Here is a 25873-nt window from a genome sequence, read left to right as displayed (position 1 = left end):
TAAAAAAGAAAAGCATTTATTATCTTTAGCTCGCACAAAATGGACTAAACCTCCTTCAGGTTTTTAGGTTGATGGACATTGAAAAATCACTGGATGCATATCTGGGATTTAAACAAACAAACAAACAAACAAATAAAAACTCTGAGGGCAACCAGGTTGTTGACTATAATATGCTGATACTTAGTAGAATTCATAATGCTATCAATCTTCCCAACAGCTCCATTACAACAGGGTTTCACCACAATATTTCAGTTTCACATTTTTCATCAAATGGTGCCACTGCTCATGGCCAATGAGCTCAATTTTGGTTTCAACAGACCGCAAAACAATTCCAGTTGTGTTTCCAAATAAGACTTGGCAAAGTTCCGATGCTGCTTTTTGCTTTTCGTTCCCAAGAAATGTTTCTATTGCACAACCATTCCAAACAGCTCTGAAGCAGGAACCAGCGGCAGGAAACGGCGTCTAATAGTTCATTTTCAAACCCGATAACCTCAAGAACCACCTAGAAATATAATCTTCAGATTCTTTTTATTGCCTTCCTCACCATTCTTCTCACTGTGCAATATAACCATGTGCATTCTTCTTGGAAACTTCTCAGCTGTTCCACTTTTAAGAACTTTATTATGACCTTGGATGGTGCTTAATGGTGTTGTATCTGCATGTGTAGTTTTATTATCCATTATCTGACTGCTGTAGGTCAACAACCATCTGTCCATTTTGTGTTGAAAGCTTTTTAGTGGCACCCCTGGGCATTTTTAATATCTACTTTTGAGGGATGACAAATGATTTTATTTGAAATATTTTCCTTAGAATGTTTAGAGTCGAGAATGTTGCCCTCTTTTAATAATTAAAACTAATTAATAATAGTTTTTTTTCACTCAACAACAAGAAAAGCTACTTAGCTTTCCTCTAAAAAAAACAAAAAACAAAAATATAATCGTTTGGTCAATAATTCTGCAGTCAACTGGATGTCCTATTTTAATAATTATATATATATAAAAAAAAATAATACTTTTTTTTTTTCACTGAACAGGAAAAACGTTGCTTTCCTCGAACAAAACAATAATCTTGGTCAATAATTCTGCAGTCAACTGTATGTGAGGCTAAAATCTCAAAAAGTATTTGAATGCGTAATCATTGTAAAAATCAAAAAAAAATTGTACTATTATGGCTTTATTATTATTAATATTATTATTATTATCTCTCAATACCAATAATATATTAATCTCTATAACAGTGTTTATTCGTACATTATCCTCATTTTCGGCTGAGCCTGAACAGGAAACGGAACATCATCTTCCTGTTGGTCTAATAAGTTTTTAGTTTGTTGAAGCTTTGATGCAGCGTCTTCTTCTTCTCTCCAGTGTGCTCTAAATGAAAATTTCACTGAAGGAGCACGTTTGGCTTTACTGCTCCTCGGGTACATGTGCCCAATTTTAGCTACTGTACATTTTAGCAAGCGCAAATGTAATTAAAATCATATTAAAAGAACTGGTGAATCATTGTTAGTATTATTATTATTCCCTCTTAATAGCAGATGAATTGATATGAATAGTATGTAATGTAGTGTAATGGTGTGTGCATTCTTCCGCTTCGCTGTTTAAATGAATGATGTATTTTTACTAAATGATTTACACTTGGCTTTGACTCGAACACAGATTGTACTCAGCTTCATTTATTTCACAGTACAAAAAAACGGTTAAACCTGGAATTCTTCACAGAAGACACCAAACTCTTCACTAAAATGTGAAAAAAAAAACACAAATTATACAGAGAAAACAAAATCCCTAAATCATGAGGAAAAAAAAAAAAATCCAGCACACATTATTTTCGGTGTAAACGGACTGTTTTACACTATTCATTTGGAATTGATTAGATGCACCGGCACCCGTGCTTCAATAACTTGATTCATTATAAAAACTTCTGCAGTTCATATAAAGAGAAAAAAGAATGAATGACCAAACACTTATTTGGTCAATATCATAAGAGATAGAATTTTTAAAACAGAAACATTTTTTAAGTGAATTTAAATAGGAGTTACTTTTCAATAAAAGTAAAAAATTTCCAATACAAAAAAACAATGTAATAATAATAATAAAAAAAAAAAAAAAAAAAATCACTGCCGATTTTCAGTTATTTATAATTACTGCAAAATATGAGCATACGGCATGTTCTGAATTCACTTTGTAATGTATAATAAAAATGAAAAACCCTGAAAATATTCAACAAATTCTCTTATATATTTAAAGAATTTGATATAATTGAATTGGGTGCCAGTACATATAGAATTCTATGAATGTAGATAGAACATTGATAGAAAAAAAATGAACTGGAAGAAAAAAATATATATATATAAAAAAAATGAAATTGTCTGAATTACATGCTCAGGGAACTGTCCAATCGTCTTCTTAAGTGAGAGGAGCGGTGGAGAGAGCTAACCAATCGTTTCCTGACGTTACCGATGCTGTGAAACGAGCCGTCCAATCGGATACACCGTTGCTGAGATGAGAACAGGCGTGGCGCGCGATCATTTCCGTCTAAGCCTGGACAGGAAGCAGTAAATCGTCTTCCTGTTGGTCCAAAGGAGTGTCTGATACAGCTTCGTCTCCTGTCACATGCGTTCTAAATAAAAACGATACGCGTTTCAGTTTTCTTGGTGTTTGAGTTAAATGTTTCATATGGAGTGTGTCTCGCTTTGGCTCCAGTTTATCCGTGGTGGAAAGTGAGCAAAATAAAGTCTTCTCCTGTGATCCTGAGAGCTGATGAATGAGCCGAGAGCTTTATTGCTTGCTTGCTGTGTCCCTGCGCTTTTTCTTAGCAGCACAGGTGCTACAGGGACCGTCCACTGCTCTCCTCGTCTTCTCCCCTTTGGCTCAGTTCAGTAGTAGTGTACAGTAAGAGAAAAGCTGCGGTTGTTTGGGGGGAGGTGGCGGGGAGGGGTTGTGGTGGGAGCTGTGTGTGTGTGTGTGTGTGTGTGTGTGTGTGTGTTTTTTTTAAATGAAGAAAGGATTACGCAAAAGAAGAGCAGCAGGAAGAGCGCTTTGAAGGTAGATTAGTGCCAGTCGCTTGTAGAATGAAGCGGCGCAGAGTGGACAGAGAGAGAGGAAATGGAGGGAGAGAGATTAGTGCCACTCCAAATACATGACAGTAAGGCAAGTGAGCTGAACGAGTGTGTGAACATGTGTGTGTGTGTGTGCTTAGAAACAGATAGGGAACAATCCCACATGATCTGTTGGCATGTTGCAGCTATTAGTTGGGTCAAATCTTTCAATTATCATAAACAAAAAAGAGAAATGGAGGTGAGAGCGAGGACAGACAATGCACTAGATCTTCCTGATTGGGCCAAACTGTAGGGAGCTGTAGTTCCTGTGGAAAGATATTACACTTATTTTTAAAATCAGTAGAGGATGAAAGGTTACTAAAAACCAACATTTCCAAAGCCTCATCAAACAATCACAATATTGTCGCTCGTGTCAAATCAACAAGCCTCATTCAGCATCTTACCTTGCTCCTTATTTCCAGCTATTGTGGAGAGAGAGAGAGAGAGAGAGAGAGAGAGAGAGGGAGAGGGAGAGAGGGAGAAAAAAGTGTAAGCACTTTCACTATTTTGGGGTAAAAACCCTGTAGATCATCTATGAAGACAAAAAAAAGAGCAGCAGGAAAAAAAATGCACATGGAGAAAGATTTGCCATTACTCACACAGAAATGTCATGAAAAATTACGAACGGCTGTGCAACCCCAAAATACATCCCCGCTTCTTTTAAAGGTCGCATCCCGAAAAAGATGGCAGGAAAGCAAGAAAGCGATGGGAGAAGATTAAGCGTGCTGGAGGACCAGGGAGAGACCTGGAAGAGAGAAAAGCCTCTGAAACTAAGATCGAGTGAGACAGAGGCGAGAAGATGTGTGAGGAAGAAGCAGAGAGTAATAACAGTTGGGGATGGAGGGATGAATGAAAGGATGGAAGGAGAGATGATTTGGAGAGACAAGGAAGAGCGCTCGAGTCCAAATGTAATCCTCTCAGCAGGTGGGAGACTGACTGACTGACTGACTGAGTGAGTGAGTGCAGAAAGGAATGTATATGCAGCTTTTAGGAAAGAAATGCACTTAAACTGTCAAACTATTCCAACTTTATTTCACTGATATGAATGTGCTGTATGTTGGGAGCTCAATAACAAGAAAGCAAGAGTTTTCAATGTTTGTATATTGATCTTTAAATTGTATTATTTATAGTTCATCTTTGATAATTGAGAATGGAGTGAGTGAGTGAGTGAGTGAGGATGAGAGGGAGTGAGGGAGAGTGAGTGAGGGAGAGTGAGTGAGTGAGGGGGAGAGTGATTGAGATCCGGAGAGGGAGAGTGAGGGAGGGAGGGGGAGAGTGATTGAGATCGGGAGAGGGAGAGTGAGGGAGTGAGAGTGAGGGGAGTGAGTGAGGGGGAGTGAGTGAGAATGAATGAGTGAAGGAGTGAGGGAGAGTGAATCAGTGAGTGAGTGAGGGAGGGTGAGTGAGGGAGTGAGTGAGAGCAAGGGAGGGGGAGAGTGATTGAGTGAGTCAGTGAGATCAGGAGAGGGAGTGTGGGAGAGTGGAGGAGGGAGTGAGTGAGAGAGGGAGAGGGAGGGAGAGAGAGGGAGTGAGAGTGAGTGAGGGGATTGAGTGAGTGGAGTGAGAGTGAGTGAGTGAGGGGAGTGAGTGAGTGTGATTGAGGGAGTGAGTGGGTGAGTGAGTGAGGGGAGTGAGTAAATGAGTGTGAGTGAGTGAGTGAGTGAGTGAGTGAGTGAATGAGGGGGAGTGAGTGTGAGTGAGTAAATGAGTGAGTGGGAGTGAGTGAGGAAGTGAGTGAGTGAGAGTGAGTGAGAGTGAGTGAGGGGGAGTGAGTGAGTGAGTGAGGGGAGTGAGTGAGTGAGTGAGGGAGCGAGAGTGAGGGAGCGAGAGTGAGTGAGTGAGTAAATGAGTGAGTTGGAGTGAGTGATGGAGTGAGAGTGAGTGAGGAAGTGAGAGTGAGTGAGTGAGTGAGTGAGAGTAAGTGAGGAAGTGAGGGAGTGAGTGAGGGAGTGAGTTAGGGAGTGAGTAAATGAGTGTGAGTGAGTGAGTGAATAAATGAGTGAGGGGGAGTGAGTGAGGGAGTGATGGGGAGTGAGTGAGGGGGAGTGAGTGAGGGAGTGATGGGGAGTGAGTGAGTGAGTGAGTGAGGGGGAGTGAGTGAGGGAGTAGTGAGTGAGGGAGGTGAGTGAGGGGGAGTGAGTGAGTGAGGGGGAGTGAGTGATGGGGGTGAGTGAGTGAGTGATGGGGAGTGAGTGAGGGGGAGGGGAGTGAGTGAGGGAGTGAGTGAGGGAGTGAGGGGGATTGAGTGAGGGAGAGTGAGTGATGGAGTGAGTGAGGGGGAGTGGAGTGAGGGAGTGAGGGGGGGAGTGAGTGAGGGAGTGAGGGGGGGAGTGAGGGAGTGAGGGGGATTGAGTGAGGGAGTGAGTGAGGGAGTGAGGGAGTGAGTGAGGGAGTGAGTGAGGGAGTGAGGGGGGGGAGTGAGTGAGGGAGTGAGGGGGGGAGTGAGGGAGTGAGGGGGATTGAGTGAGGGAGTGAGTGAGGGAGTGAGTGAGGGAGTGAGTGAGGGAGTGAGGGGGATTGAGTGAGGGAGTGAGTGATGGAGTGAGTGAGGGGGAGTGGGTGAGGGAGTGAGGGGGGGGAGTGAGTGAGGGAGTGGGGGGGGGAGTGAGGGAGGGAGGGGGATTGAGTGAGGGAGTGAGTGATGGAGTGAGTGAGTGAGTGAGTGAGGGGGAGTGAGTGAGTGAGTGTGGGGGATTGAGTGAGGGGGAGGGAGTGAGGGAGTGAGGGGGAGTGAGTGAGTGAGGGGGAGTGAGTGAGTGAAGGGGAGTGAGTGAGTGAAGGGGAGTGAGTGAGTGAAGGGGAGTGAGTGAGTGAAGGGGAGTGAGTGAGGGGGAGTGAGTGAGTGAGGGGGAGTGAGTGAGGGAGTGAGGGGGAGTGAGTGAGGGGGAGTGAGTGAGTGAGGGGGAGTGAGGGAGTGAGGGGGAGTGAGTGAAGGAGTGAGTGAGGGAGTGATGGGGAGTGAGTGAGGGAGTGAGGGGGAGTGAGTGAGTGAGTGAGGGGGAGTGAGGGAGTGAGGGGGAGTGAGTGAGTGAAGGGGAGTGAGTGATGGAGTGAGTGAGTGATGGGGAGTGAGTGAGTGATGGGGAGTGAGTGAGTGAGTGAGTGAGTGAGGGGGAATGAGTGAGTGAAGGAGTGAGTGAGGGAGTGAGTGAGTGAGGGGGAATGAGGGAGTGAAGGAGTGAGTGAGGGAGTGAGTGAGTGAGTGAGGGGGAGTGAGTGAGGGAGTGAGAGTGATGGGGAGTGAGTGAGGGAGTGAGTGAGTGATGGGGAGTGAGTGAGGGAGTGAGTGAGTGATGGGGAGTGAGTGAGGGAGTGAGTGATGGGGAGTGAGTGAGGGGGAGTGAGGGGTGAGTGAGTGAGGTGAGTGAGGGGGAGTGAGTGAGTGAAAGGGGGAGTGAGTGAGTGAGGGGGTGAGTGAGTGAGTGAAGGGGAGTGAGTGAGTGAGGGAGTGAGTGAGTGAGGGAGTGAGTGAGGTGAGGGGGATTGAGTGAGGGGGATTGAGTGAGGGGGAGTGAGTGAGGGGGAGTGAGTGAGGGGGAGTGGAGTGAGTGAGGGGGAGTGAGGGGGAGTGAGTGAAGGAGTGAGTGAGGGAGAGATGGGGAGTGAGTGAGGGGGAGAGAGTGAGAGGGGGGGTGAGTGAGTGAAGGGGGAGTGGAGTGATGGAGTGAGTGAGTGATGGGGAGTGAGTGAGTGATGAGGAGTGAGTGAGTGAGTGAGTGAGTGAGTGAGTGAGGGGGAATGAGTGAGTGAAGGAGTGAGTGAGGGAGTGAGTGAGTGAGGGGGAATGAGGGAGTGAAGGAGTGAGTGAGGGAGTGAGTGAGTGAGTGAGGGGGAGTGAGTGAGGAGAGTGAGAGTGATGGGGGGAGTGGAGTGAGGGAGTGAGGTGAGTGATGGGGAGTGAGTGAGGGGGTGAGTGAGTGATGGGGAGTGAGTGAGGGAGTGAGTGATGGGGAGTGAGTGAGGGGGAGTGAGGGAGTGAGTGAGTGAGTGAGGGGGAGTGAGTGAGTGAAGGGGAGTGAGTGAGTGAGGGGGAGTGAGTGAGTGAAGGGGAGTGAGTGAGTGAGGGAGTGAGTGAGTGAGGGGTGAGTGAGTGAGGGGAGTGAGAGTGAGTGAGGGGGGATTGAGTGAGGGGGATTGAGTGAGGGGGAGTGAGTGAGGGTGAGTGAGGGGGAGTGAGTGAGTGAGGGGGAGTGAGGTGAGTGAAGGGGAGTGAGTGAGTGAGGGGGAGTGAGTGAGGGGGATTGAGTGAGGGGGGGGATTGAGGTGAGGGAGTGGGGGGGAGTGAGTGAGGGAGTGAGGGGGAGTGAGTGAGGGAGTGAGGGGGAGTGAGTGAGTGAAGGGGAGTGAGTGAGGGAGTGAGGGGGAGTGAGGGAGTGAGGGGGAGGGAGTGAGTGAAGGGGAGTGAGTGAGTGAAGGAGTGAGTGAGGGAGTGAGGGAGTGAGGGGGAATGAGTGAGTGAAGGAGTGAGTGAGGGAGTGAGTGAGTGAGTGAGGGGGAATGAGTGAGTGAGGGGGAATGAGTGAGTGAAGGAGTGAGTGAGTGATGGAGTGAGTGAGTGAGTGAAGGAGTGAGGGGGAATGAGTGAGTGAAGGGGTGAGTGAGTGAGGGGGAATGAGTGAGTGAGTGAAGGAGTGAGTGAGTGAGGGGGAATGAGTGAGTGAAGGAGTGAGTGAGTGAGGGGGAATGAGTGAGTGAAGGAGTGAGTGAGGGAGTGAGTGAGGGAGTGAAGGAGTGAGTGAGGGGGAGTGAGGGGGAGTGAGTGAAGGAGTGAGTGAGGGGGAGTGAGTGAAGGAGTGAGTGAGGGAGGGGGTGAGGGAGAGTGAGTGAAGGAGTGAGTGAAGGAGTGAGTGGAGGGAGTGAGTGAGGTGAGGGAATGGTGAGTGAGTGAGTGAGGGAGTGAGTGAGTGAGGGAGTGAGTGAGGGAGTGAGTGAAGGAGTGAGTGAGGGAGGGAGTGAGGGAGTGAGTGAGTGAGGGAGTGAAGGAGTGAGTGAGGGAGTGAGTGAGTGAAGGAGTGAGTGAGGGAGTGAGTGAGTGAGGGAGTGAGTGAGGGAGTGAGTGAGGGAGTGAGTGAGGGAGTGAGTGAGTGAGTGAAGGAGTGAGTGAGGGAGTTGAGTGGGTAGGAGTGAGTGAAGGGAGTGAGTGAAGGGTGAGTGAAGTGAGTGAGTGAAGGAGTGAGTGAAGGGGGTGAGTGAGGTGAGGTGGTGAGTGAAGGAGTGGGGTGAGGGGAAGTGAGGTGAGGTGAAGGGTGAGTGAGGGAGTGAGTGAGTGAGGGAGTGAGTGAGGGTGGAGTGAGTGGGGAGTGAAGGAGTGAGTGAGTGAGTGAGTGAGGGAGTGAAGGGTGAGTGAGGGTGAGTGAGTGAAGGGAGTGAGTGAGGAGTGAGTGAGTGAGGGAGTGAGTGAGGGAGTGAGTGAGGGGAGTGAGTGAGGGAGTGAGTGGTGAGTGAAGGGGTGAGGAGTGAGTGGAGGGTGAGTGAAGGGTGAGTGAGTGAGTGAGGTGAGTGAGTGAGAGGGTGAGTGAGTGAAGGAGTGAGTGAAGGGAGTGAGTGAGGGGTGAGAGTGAGGGAGTGAGTGAGGGTGTAGGTGAGGGTGAGTGAGTGAAGGAGTGAGGGAAGGAGTGAGTGAGGGAGTGAGTGAGGGAGTGAGTGAGGGAGTGAGTGAAGGAGTGAGTGAGGGAGTGAGTGAAGGAGTGAGTGAGGGAGTGAGTGAAGGAGTGAGTGAGGGAGTGAGTGAGGGAGTGAGTGAGGGAGTGAGTGAGTGAAGGAGTGAGTGAAGGAGTGAGTGAAGGAGTGAGTGAGGGAGTGAGTGAGGGAGTGAGTGAAGGAGTGAGTGAGGGAGTGAGTGAAGGAGTGAGTGAGGGAGTGAGTGAAGGAGTGAGTGAGGGAGTGAGTGAGGGAGTGAGTGAGGGAGTGAAGGAGTGAGTGAGAATTAGTTTTATCCGTTGCTTTGACTTTATTATAGTGAAGGTATATTTCTCTACATTCATAAAGACCTTTTTACTTTGTGTCTTAATCTTTAAATGCATTCAGAACAGAACTGCAAAATCCCCTGAAAGACAGAACTCTGTATTTATCCTGTCGCTCTTTCATGTTTAAAAGCAGCACAAAAGCAAGGAGCAGAACCAGAATAAGTACAGCTGCTTCAATTCATCACCCTCTCATTTCTCATCCACTCTGAACAATCAAAACCAATACAACCAAAGTGACGGCAAACAAACAAATCTCTCTCTCTCACACACACTCACACTCTCACACACACACACCTCCCGGCAATAAATACAAGAAGGGTTAATAAGGTGCTATTTAACCGAGCTTCTAAAAATGATCCACACAAAACTGTTAAGAGGGAGAAATCAATACAGTGCAATTACAACTTTTCCCTAAATAACACAAACGGACAAATAGCAACAATAAAAGCGTTCACACATCATTATACACACCATGTTCTGCAGCCTGGCAATGAGAATAAACAGTATAATGAGTTACATATAAGTGAGTGACAATCTGATGATATACACTAATATCATATGACATCACCAGGATTGACTTGCTGGTAATATTTCCTACTAAATCCTTAAACTACAAAATGTTTTAAACACATTTATACAAATTTTCTAATTAAAAAAATTAAAAAATTAAATGAAAATTATGCACATGCAGGGTAAAAAAAATCATACTATTATTTAATTTATTTTATTAATTTATTTTCATTTATTTATGAAAACCCTAAAACAAAAAAAAGTAAAGGAAATCTGTCAGATTACAAATTAACTGCTTACATTTAAACACTAAACACTGAACTACAAATCGCCAAGACACTGCACAATTTCTAGGTTACAATTTAAATGTAAGCAAATTTGTGACACCGATCACGTTCATTCATTTTCCCGTCAGAGTTTCATCCCGCCCATTAAAGCACGTGTTCAGAAGACATGCAGGCGGATCTGATCGAACACGGATCATCAGGTTTGACATGAACTTTTGTTGGCTTGAGTGCACACGGTCATGAAAGTAAAAATAATGGGACAAACCGAATACCAATCAAATCAGAAATTATGCCGAAATTTCCAAGATTTTAAATTGTTTCTGAGAATATATTTTGTAACGATTTGTGTTAAATTAAAAAAAGAAAGATAGAAAGGAAAGCTAAAGCATTTCACTGAAACTCTAAAATTTCATTTAACATACTTTATATTTTTATAATTTTTCATAAATACATTCAACAAATAAACTTGGAAACTTTTCAAAGTTTTTAAGTTTTGCAGGCAGATTATATTGTGATGTATATCGAAAAAAAATAGATCATTTCCCATCAATAATTATAAATGTTTTGGTATTTTGATATAATATTTTATATTAACTGATATGATGAAGCATCGAAACGACTAACAGTCTAGTCTTGCATTACATGGTGCTACAATGTAGGCAGAACCGCCTGCTATTTATGAGACTTGCTTCTGGACTCCAAAAGAAAATGCGAAAATGAAACAAATAAGCTTTTTCCTTACTAAAGAAAAAGTAATACTGTGTTTAAGCTTCGCACTGGAACTGGCTGTACTTGTTTACCGACGTCAAAATGGCAGTTTGTTTACGCCTTCTTTTTCTAAAATGGCTGCTCCCTGCTAACTTGCGTCAAACACCACTGCAGCGGCACGTAAGCACAACAGCGAGGAGAGAAAAGCATGAGAAGTCAAGAAGTCGGGCTGGAAAAAAAAAAGAGAAGAAAATCTCACCTTTTCCATTCCACTTCCACCATTTTAGACTGAATTTATGGGGACGTGGAAAAAGTAAAAAAAAAAAAAGACGCTAACACGATTAGCAGAAAAAAATTAAGTTAATAGATGAATTTAGCTAGTTTCTTTGTCAGAGCAAATTGCACATTTAGGAAAATATAGCTAGCACAGTGGGAGGAATGAGAATGGAAAGGCAAGAGAGATGGATAAAGGAGGAGATCAAGGTATCCACAGAGAGAGAGTGAGAGAGAGCGAGAGAGAGAGAGAGAGAGAGAGAGAGAGAGAGAGAGCGCAAAAGACAGAGAGGAGCTAGAACAGGAAATGGCGTGCTCACAGCGGGAACAAGAAAGCGCATGAAAGGAAAGAAAAGAGAGGGATCAATTAGAGAGAAAGTCGAAATGACTGTAATGGTTCCTCACAGCAGGGAGAGCATGGAGAGAAGGAGGGGGAAAAGAGAATAAATAAGTAAGAGGACAGAAAAAAAAAACAACAGCGGAATTAATGTTTTGACAAGTTACCCTCAGTAGAAAAGGGGATGTTTTTCTGGGTAACACTACACCACATTGGCACTTTGGACAGCTTGCATTTTTTAAAACTCGTTTCGAACCATTCTTGACTACTCTCGCGTATGAAAATATTATATATATATACATATATATATATATTCACTCAGCAAAATTTCGAGGCTAAGAAAAAAAGAAAAAGAATAGCGCTGGTTTGCACTGATTTCCAGCATGAACATGCTGCTTTTCGGAAACTGACTTTGGGGGGAGCTTTTTCACTGTGACACATGTTCAGCCATGTTGTTAATGAGCCTGGAATTCTCCTCAGACTTTACCCAGCACCACTTTAATTATGTACCATCACAATCGCAGTCAGTCATGAGGAAGAGAGATCTATGCCACGGACTGTTGCCAAACCGTTATGAAGCTGTGAAGACAGTGACTTGGCCAGTCTATTCCTACAGGTATCGCTGATATCTACTCTGTCCTTCAGTTTCCCTCGAGTCAAGTCATTATGGTGTTGATGACCTACCCAGGAAAAGCAGTGTTTTTGTGGGAAAAAAAAGCCCTTTTAATTACACCTCATCGCTCCTCCCGGAGCTGAAGGAGCCATGAATCTGGCTCTGGTTGCTGCACCGAGGTTTTCAACTTGACAGTAACCTTCGGCTGGTCGCGTCCTGTCAGATAAAAGCTTGCCACAGGAAGGAACAGAACTCAGAACTTAGTGCTACCAGGGGGGACAAAATCCTGCTGCGCAAAGCCTTGACTGGTACAACAACCCTTTATTCTCACCTCTCATCCACAGATGCAAATTGGAGAGAGAGAGAGAGAGAGAGAGAGAGAGGGAGAGAGAGAGAGAGAGAGAGAGAGAGAGAGGGGCGGCAATGAAAATGGTTGAAAACGCTAAGCCTTCTGGGTGACTATGAGGAAAGAAAGTAGTGTTCGAAATGCAGTTTTGAAAGACGAGTGCTGAGGCTTAACTGGTGTGAATATGCAGAAAGGAAAGGAGTGAAGGAGTGCGCGAGCACGGACAGACGGACAGGAGAAAAGGGACGGAGCGAGAGTCTAGTGGATGGAGCCCAGATTAGTTTTGCTCTGCTAGCGACAGATCATAAAAAATGAGGATGGGGAGGGAGGAGAAATCGAACCAGAGAGAGCCGGGGAGATTAGTGACACTCCAGGAATGACAGAAGACTAGAGAAGAGAGATAAAAGGGGGAAGAAGGAGGGATGGTGAGGAGGGGATGCTACAGTTTAGTCTGGATTAGTTTCGGTCAGAGAACAGAAAGAGTGTGAGAGAAGGAGTTAAAAAAAAAAAAAAAAAAACGGGACACACCGTCTGAAGTAAGTGCATGGGAAAAGAGAAATGGACAAAGAGAAGAAACACACACCGCTGCTCACTCACTTGTTCGAACAGCCTCTCTAGCCTCTCAAAGCAAGCGTCAATCAAATACAGATCCAATGAAAAACATCCTTCAACACACCTTATCGAATGCCTGGCTGATCTGATAGCCCTACACAATACACAACTTGGCTGTGATTACACACCGGAACACAACACACTTCTGTCTTGATAAATTCAATGAATCTAAAACAGCATCTTGAGGACAGTTCGCTTCATAACGGAGCACTCAGAGGGACACTAAGGGTCTGAATAAACCAGAAGAGACCAGAATCGAAAGCTAGTAAACACATCTCCGAGTGTCGCTTTATATTTCATGCAAAATAAACATGCAGTAAATTATTAGCGCACGGATTTATTACTGATGTTGTTAATTGTGAAAGAGGCCGAGACGAATCCAAGTGGCTGATTTAAGCAGAACGTAAGATGCTGAATTGGGCTGGACAGCCCATTGTATAATGTGTGTGTGCGTGTATGTGTGTGTGGCGAGAGGTGCAATTGGAGCGGACGGTTCACGGACTGGGCTGCCATTTCTACTCTAACTGGGCAGCATTTCCCGCTGCTCGCTCTCGTCAGCTCAGTCAGGCGGAAGAATAACATTACTGCAGGGGGCTAAGAGCCAGGACACACGCACGCATGCACACACACACACACACACACACACACACACACACACACATACAAACCCACATATACACAATCATGTGCTAATGCATAAAGGGCAAAATTTTAAAAATGTGTTAATGAAAAGTGTTTTGTTCTCAGTGCAAAAACGCAAGAGCACAAGCGAAATTCTCATGAAATCTCTGAAATAATACTGTTAAAGCATGTTTTGGGTGTATTTTTAAATTTTTTTTAATGATAAAAAAAGCATCATATCAATACTTTTGGAAAAAAAATTCTATATAAGAAATTTGTATATTATATATATATATATATATATATATATAAATAAATAAAATATCACGCAAAAAACACTCAACTACATGTAAAAAAAATTACACAAAAATAAAATAATAACAAAAAAACAAGTTTACTTTTGATTGTTCAAGTAGAAAATACAGATAAGCTGGTGAGAACATTAAAAAGATAGCAAATATAAAGCTGAAGGACAACAAAAGATAAAGAAAGATGAAACGAGTAGAGAGAGGGAGGTAGCAGATAGGCGAGGGCATTGCGTGCAGAGAAAGAGGGTCGCCTGAGTGCGTGAGCGGGTGCGAGGAAAGAGATGTGGGTTTTTTTTTTTTCTTTCCCCAAGACAAAAAAAGAGGAAAGAAAAGGAGGGGAGTACTTACTGGACACGATGACTTTGAGCTTCATGCATGGAAGGGAGGGTCCATCATCCACAGACAGGGCTGTAGAGAGCGAGAGAAAGACGGGAGAAAGAGGAACACAGTTAATGTGTGCTTTGGAAAGCATCAAGGGAAAAACGATAATCAATGCTCAAAAAGACAAAAAAGGACAAAATGACTCCCAAGACTTTGATCCCACAGAGAGAGGGGGAAAAAAAAATAAAGAGAGACAAAATGACTGTTCCATTAGTGCAGGGCTGAAACACAGGACTAGAGCTAATACTGAACTCCTTCACATTTGGGTGTGCATCATACAATCTTGGTAATCATTAGTTCAGATTCAATTTTTTTTTTTTTTTTTTTTGTGGTCTCGCATTATCTTGCAAAATAAATAAAAGGAGAATCCAGCTCAAGCCATTCCAGATTTGGATTAATTCAAGAGAAATAACTTAAAGTAAGAAGAAAAACAAATCAGTTTGCATACATAGTGTAATTTCTGATTTGTTATTATTTGTAGAAAAAATGACACATTAATAGTTTTTAGCACATTTATAGCACCTCTGCCTTTTTAAGTGTACATCATGCCTTGCCCTGGATGTGTGTCATTAGGGCATTTACTGCATGTTTGCACTTCACGTGTGATGGCTTAATGTAATGTATAACAAGGTGTTATTAATGCCATAGTAAGAATATTGTGGTATAAAATATAACACACACACGCAGATATTTTACACTTTCGAACGTCTTCAGAGCCTTACTGGGTTCATGCTTTGCTTCTTCCGAATACTAAAAAAAATGTTACCCCCCCTCAAAATAAAACCCACACATGCCTCTTCAATCACTGCTGATGACATGTTTACTAGATGTGTAATAATATGACTCTGGTCACGATTCGATTTGGTTCACAATACCGGCTTCACGATTCAATTCTCAGATCATTTTCTTAACAAAATCTTAATGAAGAAAGAATGAAATGGAAAAAAATAAATAAATAAAATCCAAGCTTTTTATTTCTGTATCAAATACTGCAAAGCACTGTGCATTTCTGGGTGCATCAAACAAAATAAATAAAAAATTGCTGTGAATAAATATTTAATATTGTAAATTAAATATACTACAGCTTGGCCTCTGTAGTATAAAGTAAATAGTATGGGTTCATGTCTTAAAAAAAATAAATAAATAAATAAATAAATATAGAAATTCTCATAAAAAAAAAAAATTCTGATTGAATAAACAAAATCTCTGACCTGAGGAAAATGATCGATTGAAATTTAATGAGCTCCGTAGCAGCGCCTGAGGCATCATATTAACTGAAAATAGAGCTAAAATGCCTGACTTCCTCAAGCTCTTTCTCGGGCACTGCAGATCGCTGAGGTGTGAGGCTGGTGTCATTTGAAAGCTACTGAAGAGCTCTTTTTAACATTTATAATGTAATTGTGTAACTATATAACTTTTACTGCATGCTGGTTGTTGTTATCCGAAGCTATCGGTTTCTTTACAAGTGCAGAAGATTCCCAGTAATGGTGCAGGCTCTATCTGAAAGAATGCAATGATGTGAGCAGTGTGCTTTCTATATATTCGGGTGTTGATGTAGTGCCTCTGCATTAGATGTATAATTAATAGAATAATTTGCACATTTCCATGATTCACATCACATTTTGTCATGATGCAGCAATACACTGCTAGTGTTTACTGATGAACAAGTCAATAAAGCGGTTGGGAAAATATTAGACCTAATACACATGCAATCTATTTTGTGCTTCACCTGACATGATGTCCCTAAGAGGCAGAACAAATCTACCATCTGGGCTAGGAAGAAATCAGCACCTGCCTCACTTTTTCATACCATTGTGTGTTTTTCTTACAACCATTGATGCTGCTGTTGCGCTTAGTTCTACAAGAAAAAAAGTCCAAACTGTTCCTAAATATAATGCATTGTTTACTACATTTATGCAGTTATCTAATCAGCCAATCATGTGGCAGCAGCACAATGCACAGAATCATGCAGATACAGGTCAAGAGCTTCAGTCACATCAAACAGAATGAAGAAAACGTCTGACTTTGATCAGGGGATATAGGAAACAGATGGGCTGGATTGAGTATTACAGAAACTGCAGATCTCCTGGGATGTTCATACACAACAGTCTTTAGTTGAGAATGCTGAATGGTGCAAATAACAAACAACAGCTTGAGAGGAGAGGAACAAAGAGAGGTCGTAGGAAACTGGCCTGATTGGTTTGAATGATACAGTAATCACTCTTTACAACCGTGGTGAGCAGAAAAGCATCTCAACATAGACAAAACATCAAACCTGGCACTGGATGGACTTCATCAGTAGAAGACCACATCAGGTTGTCAGCTAAGAACAAAAAAAAAATCTGCATCTATCATATGCACAAACTAACCTAGACTGGACAGTTAAAGACTAGGTGATTTATTTTCTAATCTTCAATGTCCAGTTTAGGAGAATCTGTGCCCCAGATTCCTGTTTGTGGCAGATAACCTGACAGGGTCTTCTGCTTTTGGAGCTCATTCACCTCAAGGCTTGATGTATTGTATGTTCTGAGATGCTTTTCTGCTCACCACACTTGTAAAAAGTGCTTATGTTACTACATGTCACAATTCAGATCTCAGTTCAGATCAGTCTGGTCATTCTCCTCTGATCTCTCTAATCAGCAAGATGTTTCAGGCTGCAGACTCCACACAGGATGCTTCTTTTTTTTTTTTTCTTTTCACACCATACTTTGTAAACTCTAGAGACTTCTTGTTGTGTGTGAAAATCCCAGGAGATCGACAGTTTCTGAAATACTCAAATCAGCCTGTCTGGCACCAAAAAAAAAAAGTCACAGAGATGAAATTTTTCCACATACTAATGTTTGATGTGAAGATTAACTGAAGCTCTTGACCTGTATATGGATGATTTTACTCACTGTGCTGCAGCTCCATGATTGCCTGATTAGATAACTGCATAAACAAACAGATGTACCTAATAAATTGACCAGTAAGCGTATCATACTAACTCACTACAAATATAAATGCATTCAGGGAAAAACTAATCACACTAATGACACCCATGCGATATTTGTGTCATTTCAGCACAGTGTGCTCTAGTTAGCATGATTATCCAGTTGCTAAGAGAGTTAACACAGTCGCTGCTGCTTAAACTCTGCATGCTGCATTAGCTTTAATGCAAATTAGGACATAAACTCTTGGCCTGATGATATCAGCAAGAATATTTTAAAGACTAAATATAATGGCTAATGTAGCAAAAAATTTATATATCAATATAGACACTGGAGATTACCCCAAGTCATTTAACACTGTTTATTTGGCAAAGGAAGTTAAATAGATAACTGATTATACATTGTTAACTAATCTTAACTATGCATTTTGAAAAATGCTTCTTTTATCATTTCCCTTCCCGGCATGTGAGACAATTCAGCTCACTGATGACGATGCCTTTTTAGGAAAGTAGTGTTGACTCCTTATTTGAACACACTGTTCGTAACTGTGAATTTATGACGGCCATCTTCTGTAAAAGCACGTCCATTTCCTACGTCTCCGAAAAAAAGGCTTTAAATGAACTCTTATGAACAGTACATATATCCAGTTAGACTGCGCCTGCGAGCTTGCATTGACACAAATGAGAATGGTTGACTCCAGCTGGGTTGTTAGTATGAGAGAGAGAGAGAGAGAGAGAGAGAGAAAGAGAGAGAGAGAGAGAGAGAGAGAGAGAGAAAAAGAGAGAGAGACGAGTGTGGATTTCAAAACACTTGGGCACCACATTAACGTGACATGAGAATATGAGGATGTATGGAGAGTATTTTTAAGAACAGTGAGCTAAGCAAAACTCAGCAAAACTGCCACATGGAGAAGAGGTCACTGCTAAGAATTGTGGGTAACAAGGTACATCCTGATGATTTGCTGGGATTGCAGGGGCCTTTGGTATTTCTGTCTCTAATTATCGAGCGCATGTTTATGTACATGACTGTACCTACACTAGAAGAGGAAAAGAGTGTGTAATGTCATCTTTTTTTTTCTTTAAAACATTTGCCGGTTGTCTGGGGAAACTCCGTCACGTCAGGCCGAATGCTGGAAAACCAAGCCTGGAAAAAACCCTGTAAGATGTTGGGATTTTAGCCAAAATTTTCACTAAAACAAAGACTGTGTTTACTTTGGAATTTAGACAATTGCTTTGATCGGGTTATTGGATAGATACATGACAATGAAATGACCATAAATCTTAAATCAATTCAGTTTGTAATCTGATTCTCATATCATGCTTTGGTGCAAAAGAAAAAACTCCATTTTTACTTTTTCACTTGAACATATTTCAGTACATCACAAATACTGAACATATTTCAGTTCAGTAAGAACCTGTAGTTTTCAAAACTGTTTATCAAGGGACTCCAGCTGGAGAATAAGTGTCTGAAGTTGGACATGGCACATGGAAACTATTTCAGCAGAATGAACCGGGTATTTGAGATAAACCTATTTTTTTTTAAAAATCTGTCTTAAGATCAACAAATCGAGTTTTCCAAACACGCAGCAGCTTGACATGTTGTGGCATGTTGCAGTCACTCGCAATGCAATTATGCAAATTACTTAAACGGAAGTCGTCTCATCAAATCAGAGACAGGGGAAGAGAAGTTCAGAAAGTTTCATATATGCTCTGGAAGACCACTGCAAAATAATCAGTTTCTTATGTTTTTTTCTTCCAGGTTCATGTATTGGTGAGATGAACAGTTTTGTTTCATTTTTTGCGAACTGCTGACAATATTTCTCCTAAATTCAAAATATAACTATTGTTATTTAGAGTGTATATGTAAAGGAAATGACAACACATCAAAAATAACCCAAGATCAGAGCTTTAACAACTCTAATAAAACAAAATGCAAATAATTTGTAAAAAAGTGTGTTAATCAGTATTTGGTGGAATAATCCTGATTTGCATGTGTTTTGGCTCCATGCTCTCCACCAGTTTTTCACATTGCTGTTGGGGAACTTTATGCCACTCTTATATATATATATATATATATATATATATATTTTTTTTTTTTTTTACTTTATTTACTCTCTCAGAAACAAAGAAAGAGTCCTGGTTTATTTCCCCTGTGTCAAATACAAAACAGCCAAAAGTTGCAACATGAAGAGACATAAATCACTCCAAATGGTCATATTTACACAAATAAACTAACCCTTGTCAAGCTGTAAAAGATAAAGCTGAGTCATTGTGGCTGCTTATTTGGACCTCTGTAAGCGAGGAATTTTATGCAACTGAACCCTTCATTAAAGTCCATGTAGAAAAATGTGTTAAGAACCATACAATGAGATGGAAAAAAAAAACCCCACACCCAAACAAACTATGTGAATAGAATCTGTTCATGCTTTGCTTCTGCTCAGTGGGCTGTAGGTTTGAACATTCGTTACATCGCCACATCGTTACACAATAGTTTAAGTAAACAAAAAGGAAAGGCACACAGACAGAGTGTGAAGTGTGTAGACTGAGGCATACAATAGGCTCTGTGCTGTCTATACCGAGTCTCATGCTTCAACAATGCTCTATTGTCCCTCACAACACAACGGTAATTTATGCAAAGATACTTTCGCCTCTGTCCGTCTCTTCCTTTTCTTTTCCCCACCCTTTCCGTGGCCTCTGTTGTCCCGCTCCCGGTTTTCCGCGGCTCACATGCGCTATCTTCCCTCCTTCTTTTCAACGGCTTCGCTTGTTCAGCGACACCCTCCGTCCTCGCTCTCTTTTGTTCAACTGCTTCATTCTGCATCACCTTGTAGCCTGCTATCGATTTCTGCCTTTCCTCATCTCCTCCATCATGCCTCTTGCCATATTATTTCTTGGCATTATTTTTAAACTATTTACTTTAATCTGTATTTTAGTCCATGTCAGATAAAATAGGCAGAGTGGTTTGTATTTATAAAATAAAATAATTTTTTTTTAAAAAGTAGACAGGAAAAAGCCATCATGTCATTTTAAAGCCACAGACCACATTTCAGTAGACCAATGCTGAGCTAATGCATTATTTTTCACTGGTTACTCTTATGGAGGGAAAATCTAAACGAATAACAAATCGCCCTAAATCTGATACTTAAATTACGGTGCTTCGGAGAACGTTAAAATTTAGTTTCAACAAATCTGTCAAATTCAAACGAGCCTCAAATGAACCATAACTAGAACCATAATCCTAATCTTAACCCGAACTACCACCAAACCACAGAGTCATCTGTTTGCTCTTTAAACGCTTTCAGGAAATTATTTTTAGGTTTACACGTAGTCACAGTCTGGTTTTTGCAACCAAGCCAGCTCATAACAGTTTTTAGTTTCTAGAAGGTTCTGAGAACACCTAGAAAAATTAAAACCCCATTACAAAGACTTCTCATCTGTTTCTATAAAGGTTCTGCAACATTTTTAACTAATGTTTATGTAAGACATTTTTGCGTGAACAAAACCTTGATTATGTCACATGTTCTATGTGTAGCATTAATACAAAAGCGCAACAGGATCTGTGGAATGTGCACACACTCACGCACACACTAGCAGATGCACACACTAGCACTTGGGTGCACTAGAATGCACTAGTACTCGCACAAACTAACACAAAGTCACTCTCGCACACACTAGCACTCAATCATACACACTCTCACGCACACACACTGCACTCGCACTCACTGGCGCACGCACACACCCACAAACACTTGCACACACAGGTCACTCACAGCTGTAGTAATAGTGGTGTCCAGGGAGGAACTCGAAGCCCAGAGAGAAGGGTGTGAAGCGTTGGATCTTCTCAGAGAATCGAACAGGGCCGAAGGGCGAGTACGGGGAGCTGCACTCCCATCTCTTTATGGCTCCTTCCGTTTCACGGCAGCCCTGAAACTGCTGCCCGGTTACCAGATAGAGCGCCAGTGTCTCCGGAAGGCCTTTCTCCGGAGCGCCGGATGGATAGTGAGGGCACATGATGTCCAGGTAGTCGTTCAGATTTACCTCGACTGAGTAGTCATCACTAGTCAACCTGAGAGAGAGAGCGCGAGCGAGAAAGAATGAGAGAGAGAGAAAAAGAAATAAATCACTGGGTGTATTTCTATCACAGAGAAGATTCATTGCTATCATAGGTGTTAAAGATGGCTTTGCTCCCGGCCGACCATGCTAGACTCCTGGTTGGTCAGTAAATCATGAGTTGTGGTAGGTTAGCACGCGGATTTCAGCTCTTCTGTGAAATATCAGCGACAATCGATCACTCAGCCATTCTAATCAAGACTCCCCATGCAGCTGCGCCCAGTGCACACATATCACAGTGAGGGTTTTAGCTGCTGGCCCAAGAGAGGGAGCGCAAGCTCAATGATGTGAAACCGTTTGTGGACTAATTAAACAGAGAAAATTAGAGGTGGTTTGTGTAATGACTGCTCTGATTGTGGAAAGAGAATCCAGGGCTTGGAGAGTAGCGGGATGTTTAAGGGCCAAATACACTGGAAGTTCATGGCAGCTATATGCTAATTAGCAAGAGAGACTCGCTCTTGAGCGCACACACACACACACACACACACACACCAAAGCTAAAGTGAAGCCCCTCTAATAGGCTGAGCATTAGCATATAATAGCCCTTTGGTTGTTTGGCAAGAATCCTGATTCTTGTTTACATCCTGTTGCCTTTAAGGAGCTGTTTACTAGTTTACTTTCAATAAGAGAGAGATAGATAGAGAGAAAGAAAGAGAAAGAGAGAGAGAAGATTCCCTTAAAGCACTCACTCAATACACCAGTGCTAAAGAAAGTTGTATCAAATTCTAAAGAAGGTCTAATGTCCAGAGAAAAGAAAAAATACGAGAGGAAAAAACAGCGAAAAAAGGGGGTTAGAAAACAGGGGAGAGGCGAGACACAGAGGACGCAGAGGAGAGGAGTGACAGAAACAGAGAGAAAGAGAGAAGGCTAAAGAGGTGGAGGGAGGTTCTACTTTAATTAGTCGCCCTAGAGAGAGTTTGGCGGGAGACAGCAAGGAGACAAGATGGATTTTAATTGGTCTTTTCTGCACCACAAGTGTGTATGTGTGCATACATGTGTGTGTGTGTGTGTGTGTATTGTGTGTGTGCGCAAGTACCGTAGAACGCAAGGGATGCCGAGGGGCCCCACAGAGGAGCAGAAAAGACAGGCTGTGAGAGCAAGGAGGCCAGTCCGAGTCAGTCACGGCGACTCTTTAAGAAGATGTGACGGAGCGGCGTGAGACAGCCAGAGAAAGTGAGCAAGGAGAGTCATTGGAGAGGAAAAGAGTGAAAGAAAGACAGGAACGAAGAAGACACAGGGGGGTCATCCCAAATTAAGTGGGTGGGTGCAGAGAAGACAGAAAAAGGCTAATGAAAGAGCAGAGAAGCAGTGAGGAAGCAAGGGAATGAGGGAGAGGCGGATTTTTGGGGGTCATGAGACGAAAGACAGAATGTTACAGCAGGAAGAGTAAAACAGGTATCCAACAGAGAGATAAAACCATGGCCCAGTTATCCGAAAATATTAATGCAAAAAATCAGCTGGTGGGACAAGTTAAGAGTTTTGTGTGTAAAAGCTGAACAGATCTAAAAAATTTACCAGAGTGACCAAAATTTGGATAAGACTAGCATGCTTCGTACGCACATTCAGCTACTGATACATGACGAGAACCATTAAAGTGCTAAACGTTTGGCTCTCTGACATGCACAACATAAAGCTAAGAAAACAGAGGGCTAAAAACAATTAAATAATAACTAAACAGTAAAAGCCTTAGCATAAAATGAGCTAAACCTAATGCAGCTCAGCCAACGCAGGGGGTCGGCTCCCAGAAACACACTCTCCTGTTGTATAGCAGCGATCTTTTTGCCTTGGTTGTTTTTATTCTGGGATTATTTCGGAGATGGGTTGCTTTCTTGAGTCGTTAACATGAAATTCTTTCCTTAAAATCATAAAGCTATTTAATCTTAACAGCATACTCCATATACACAACTAAGTCACCTCATATACAAGTTTATACAAAATCAGCAGCTCCTGTAGGATACAAACAAACTGAACAAACTTTATATTTCTTGCATAAACACTACTGCAAACCATTTCCACATCAATTCCCTTATATCCAGTTTGATGAATGAGTATGGAATCATCAAACCTCTTACCATTAATTACAGGGTGGAAAAAAAAAAAAAAGTCTATAGACAAAATGTCTTATTAATCATTTTTCAATCAACTGTCCTCATCAATCAGCTTACAAACATTCAATTAAATAATCAAACAGTAAGACCTAAAAGTTCTGGTCTTTGGAGGTTATTTTTGCGCATGTTTGCTCGGCATTTAAACACGGCGCTTGTGAATTCAGCCTGAAAAAGGGCATTTAATGTGAGAATATTGTGTCCAGCAATAGCTCTGTATATACTTTTTAAGTACACAGAATATAAATTACAGTGAAGCATCTGTGTAACTACAGATCATTCTCAGTAGTGAAGCCAGCTGTGATTACATAGACTTAAAAATAGGTGAGTGGAGGGTGGGCCACGTGTAATTATGTGGTAATAATATAACCAGGCAAATGCTAAAACCCAAAAACGGAAGGAGCAAAACTGAGCTTAGGCAAAGTTATTATTGTAAGAGAGCCATAATTCACGGAGGTGAAATTAAGTGCTTCGGAAGAAGTCTTCATCTAACCTGGATAAAAAGTGTGTGTGTGTGTGGAGGGAAAAAAAAAAAAAGGAAGTGAGCGGAAGAGGTTTATTGCACTCGTTCTTCCGCCACAGCGTGACCAAAGCTGTGTGTCACTTAACAGCAACCCGATCAATGACCATGACGGAGTATTGGCGATCAATCTGTGTGACGGAGCTGCATCGACCTGGGATCAGTCAAACGCGTCGCTGGCGAGTCCCACTGATCAATACAGCGTCTGTATTCTACGCCCCTCGAGCTGCACAACACGTCTCAATTAACACACACACAAGGACACCTTAATTATCTCCCAGCTAAAGTAAAAATAACAGTATCTGCGTGCTATCTTTTATTGTTTCACAATGCTGCTTAAGCACTCGAGTAGTAGCGTGATTTTCTGTTTTCTCCCTGATCTCACACTGTTTTTCGGATTCGTCTTGCAGCAGGTTTTCGAATCAATCCTCGCACTGACACGATAATGCACTGCATATTGAGGTTCACAACATCACATAAAAACAAGCCAGTTATAATCAGATCAATTCTGTTTACAAAGAATAAATTCCTAACTGTTTTTATTCATTATTCTGTAGCTTTCTCATGACACAGCAGTGGGAAAGGAGGCTACGTTATTAGCGCATAACAAGACTTCCACCGATTAATTAGATCATTCAGATCATTAGGAGGAGATGCACTAATTCCCACACCGACACAAAGCTGCTCAAGCGCAGACACACTGACGTAACTTTAACCGACAGTCGCATCATTTCTTTGTATCGGATTGTCTCGATTTGTCCGAGTGACCTGCTTGCGCCTGACAAATTTAAAAAATAAATAAATAAAAAAAATCTAACAAACTGAAATAACCAACCTTAACAATTCAGCTCAATATAAATGCGATTATAAATGATAAGTGATGTAGAAAATCTTCACTAACTTCATAAAAGGAAAAACTCAGCGTGCATTCAATGATTCAGAGAAACTGAAAACTGAATGATTTCAAGGGCAGGATAGTGAAAGAAGGCATGAAGAAGAAAAAAACAATAATGTCACTCTTCTCCTTTACCTGTCTTTGTGAAGGGATGTTGTGAAAGAAGAACGAGTGTGTAAGTAATAGTCTGTTGGATCAGACACTGATCGGGCAGGCTTGCAGCGTTTCTGTCAATCGCAGCATTTCCTTTTCTTCTACAGTTTCGCCTTTTCGCCTTACTTTACCTCTCTCTTCAAAAGAGCTTCAGATTAGCCACTCCAGCAGTGAGGATGTACTTAAGATGTGCACTTTGGTCATTTTGGTCATCAGCTTGAGGACTCATCTGTGAAAATGACCGAATATTAGAAGAATCAAATTCCTTAAGACACTGGAATTTTCTAGACACTCTATTTATCTAAGGGGGGGATTGGTGGTTTGTGGATAGCACCTCCAGGATTGGGGGTTCAAATTCCCGGCATGTGTGTGTGTGTGTGCGTGTTCTCCCCGTGCCTCAGGGGTTTCCTCTGGGTACTCCCGACTCCCAGTCCAAATACATGTGCTGTAGGCTGATTGGCATCTCTAAATTGGCCATAGTGTGTGTGTGTATGTATAATTCTGCCTTGCGACAAACTGGCATACTGTCCAGGGCGTACCTTGCCTTGAGTGTACCCTGAGTCTCCTGGGATAGGCTGCAGGTTTCCCGCAACCCAGATGGATAAGCGGTGTAGAATGGAATGGATGGATGGATTTGTCCAACTGCAGCTTATAACATTAGCTAGCTAGTGCTACAGTCTTTGGGAGATAAACTGGCATCTGTACAGTCTCTGTTCCCTCCCCAAATGCCACTGGAGCCTCAGTTTGCACCAAAAGATCATTGAAACCATCACCAAATTATGGCTTTAATTCTGAAAGAATGTACAAATTTGTCATTTGGTTCTTGACTCCAGTTGTTAGAAAACAAGTGAGAAGGTCAACACACACCACAGATCAATCTAAAGGATAGAAATATTCTGCCCTACACAAGAAGTCTGCTCACACACAGCAACGTAGTGGAGCCAAAACGGAACCATTACAGTGCAAGCTACATGGTTTGAATAATGGATAAACATTCATAGTAAATGTTAAAAAAAAAAAAAAAAAAAAAGGTGCGTGAACGCGAGTGTGTGAGAGAATGAAAATGGAGAGCTAGCGGCGGCACCAGCACCTTTGATCCCTT

General features: G+C 42.3%; 1 protein-coding gene across 2 annotated transcripts in view; it reads right to left on the bottom strand.

Annotated features, from left to right (window-relative positions):
- Positions 1 to 1655: 1655 nt before the first annotated feature.
- The window catches only part of si:dkey-246i14.3 (ephrin A4), a 44265-nt gene continuing 20047 nt past the window's right edge, over positions 1656 to 25873 (bottom strand). For both annotated transcript variants that reach the window (XM_058398632.1, XM_058398636.1), the window contains 4 exons: positions 20759 to 21054; positions 14030 to 14089; positions 3505 to 3522; positions 1656 to 3366 (listed from right to left, as the gene is read on the bottom strand). In XM_058398632.1, coding sequence (XP_058254615.1) covers positions 3275 to 3366; positions 3505 to 3522; positions 14030 to 14089; positions 20759 to 21054 — 466 coding nt within the window. In that variant the 3' untranslated portion in view covers positions 1656 to 3274. The remainder of the gene's footprint in view (positions 3367 to 3504; positions 3523 to 14029; positions 14090 to 20758; positions 21055 to 25873) is intronic.

The sequence above is a fragment of the Hemibagrus wyckioides genome, linkage group LG01, assembly GCF_019097595.1.
Source record: "Hemibagrus wyckioides isolate EC202008001 linkage group LG01, SWU_Hwy_1.0, whole genome shotgun sequence".
NCBI lineage: Eukaryota > Metazoa > Chordata > Actinopteri > Siluriformes > Bagridae > Hemibagrus > Hemibagrus wyckioides.
The sequence above is the reverse complement of the archived record's forward strand: the minus strand, read 5'-3'. Positions and strand labels throughout refer to the sequence as shown.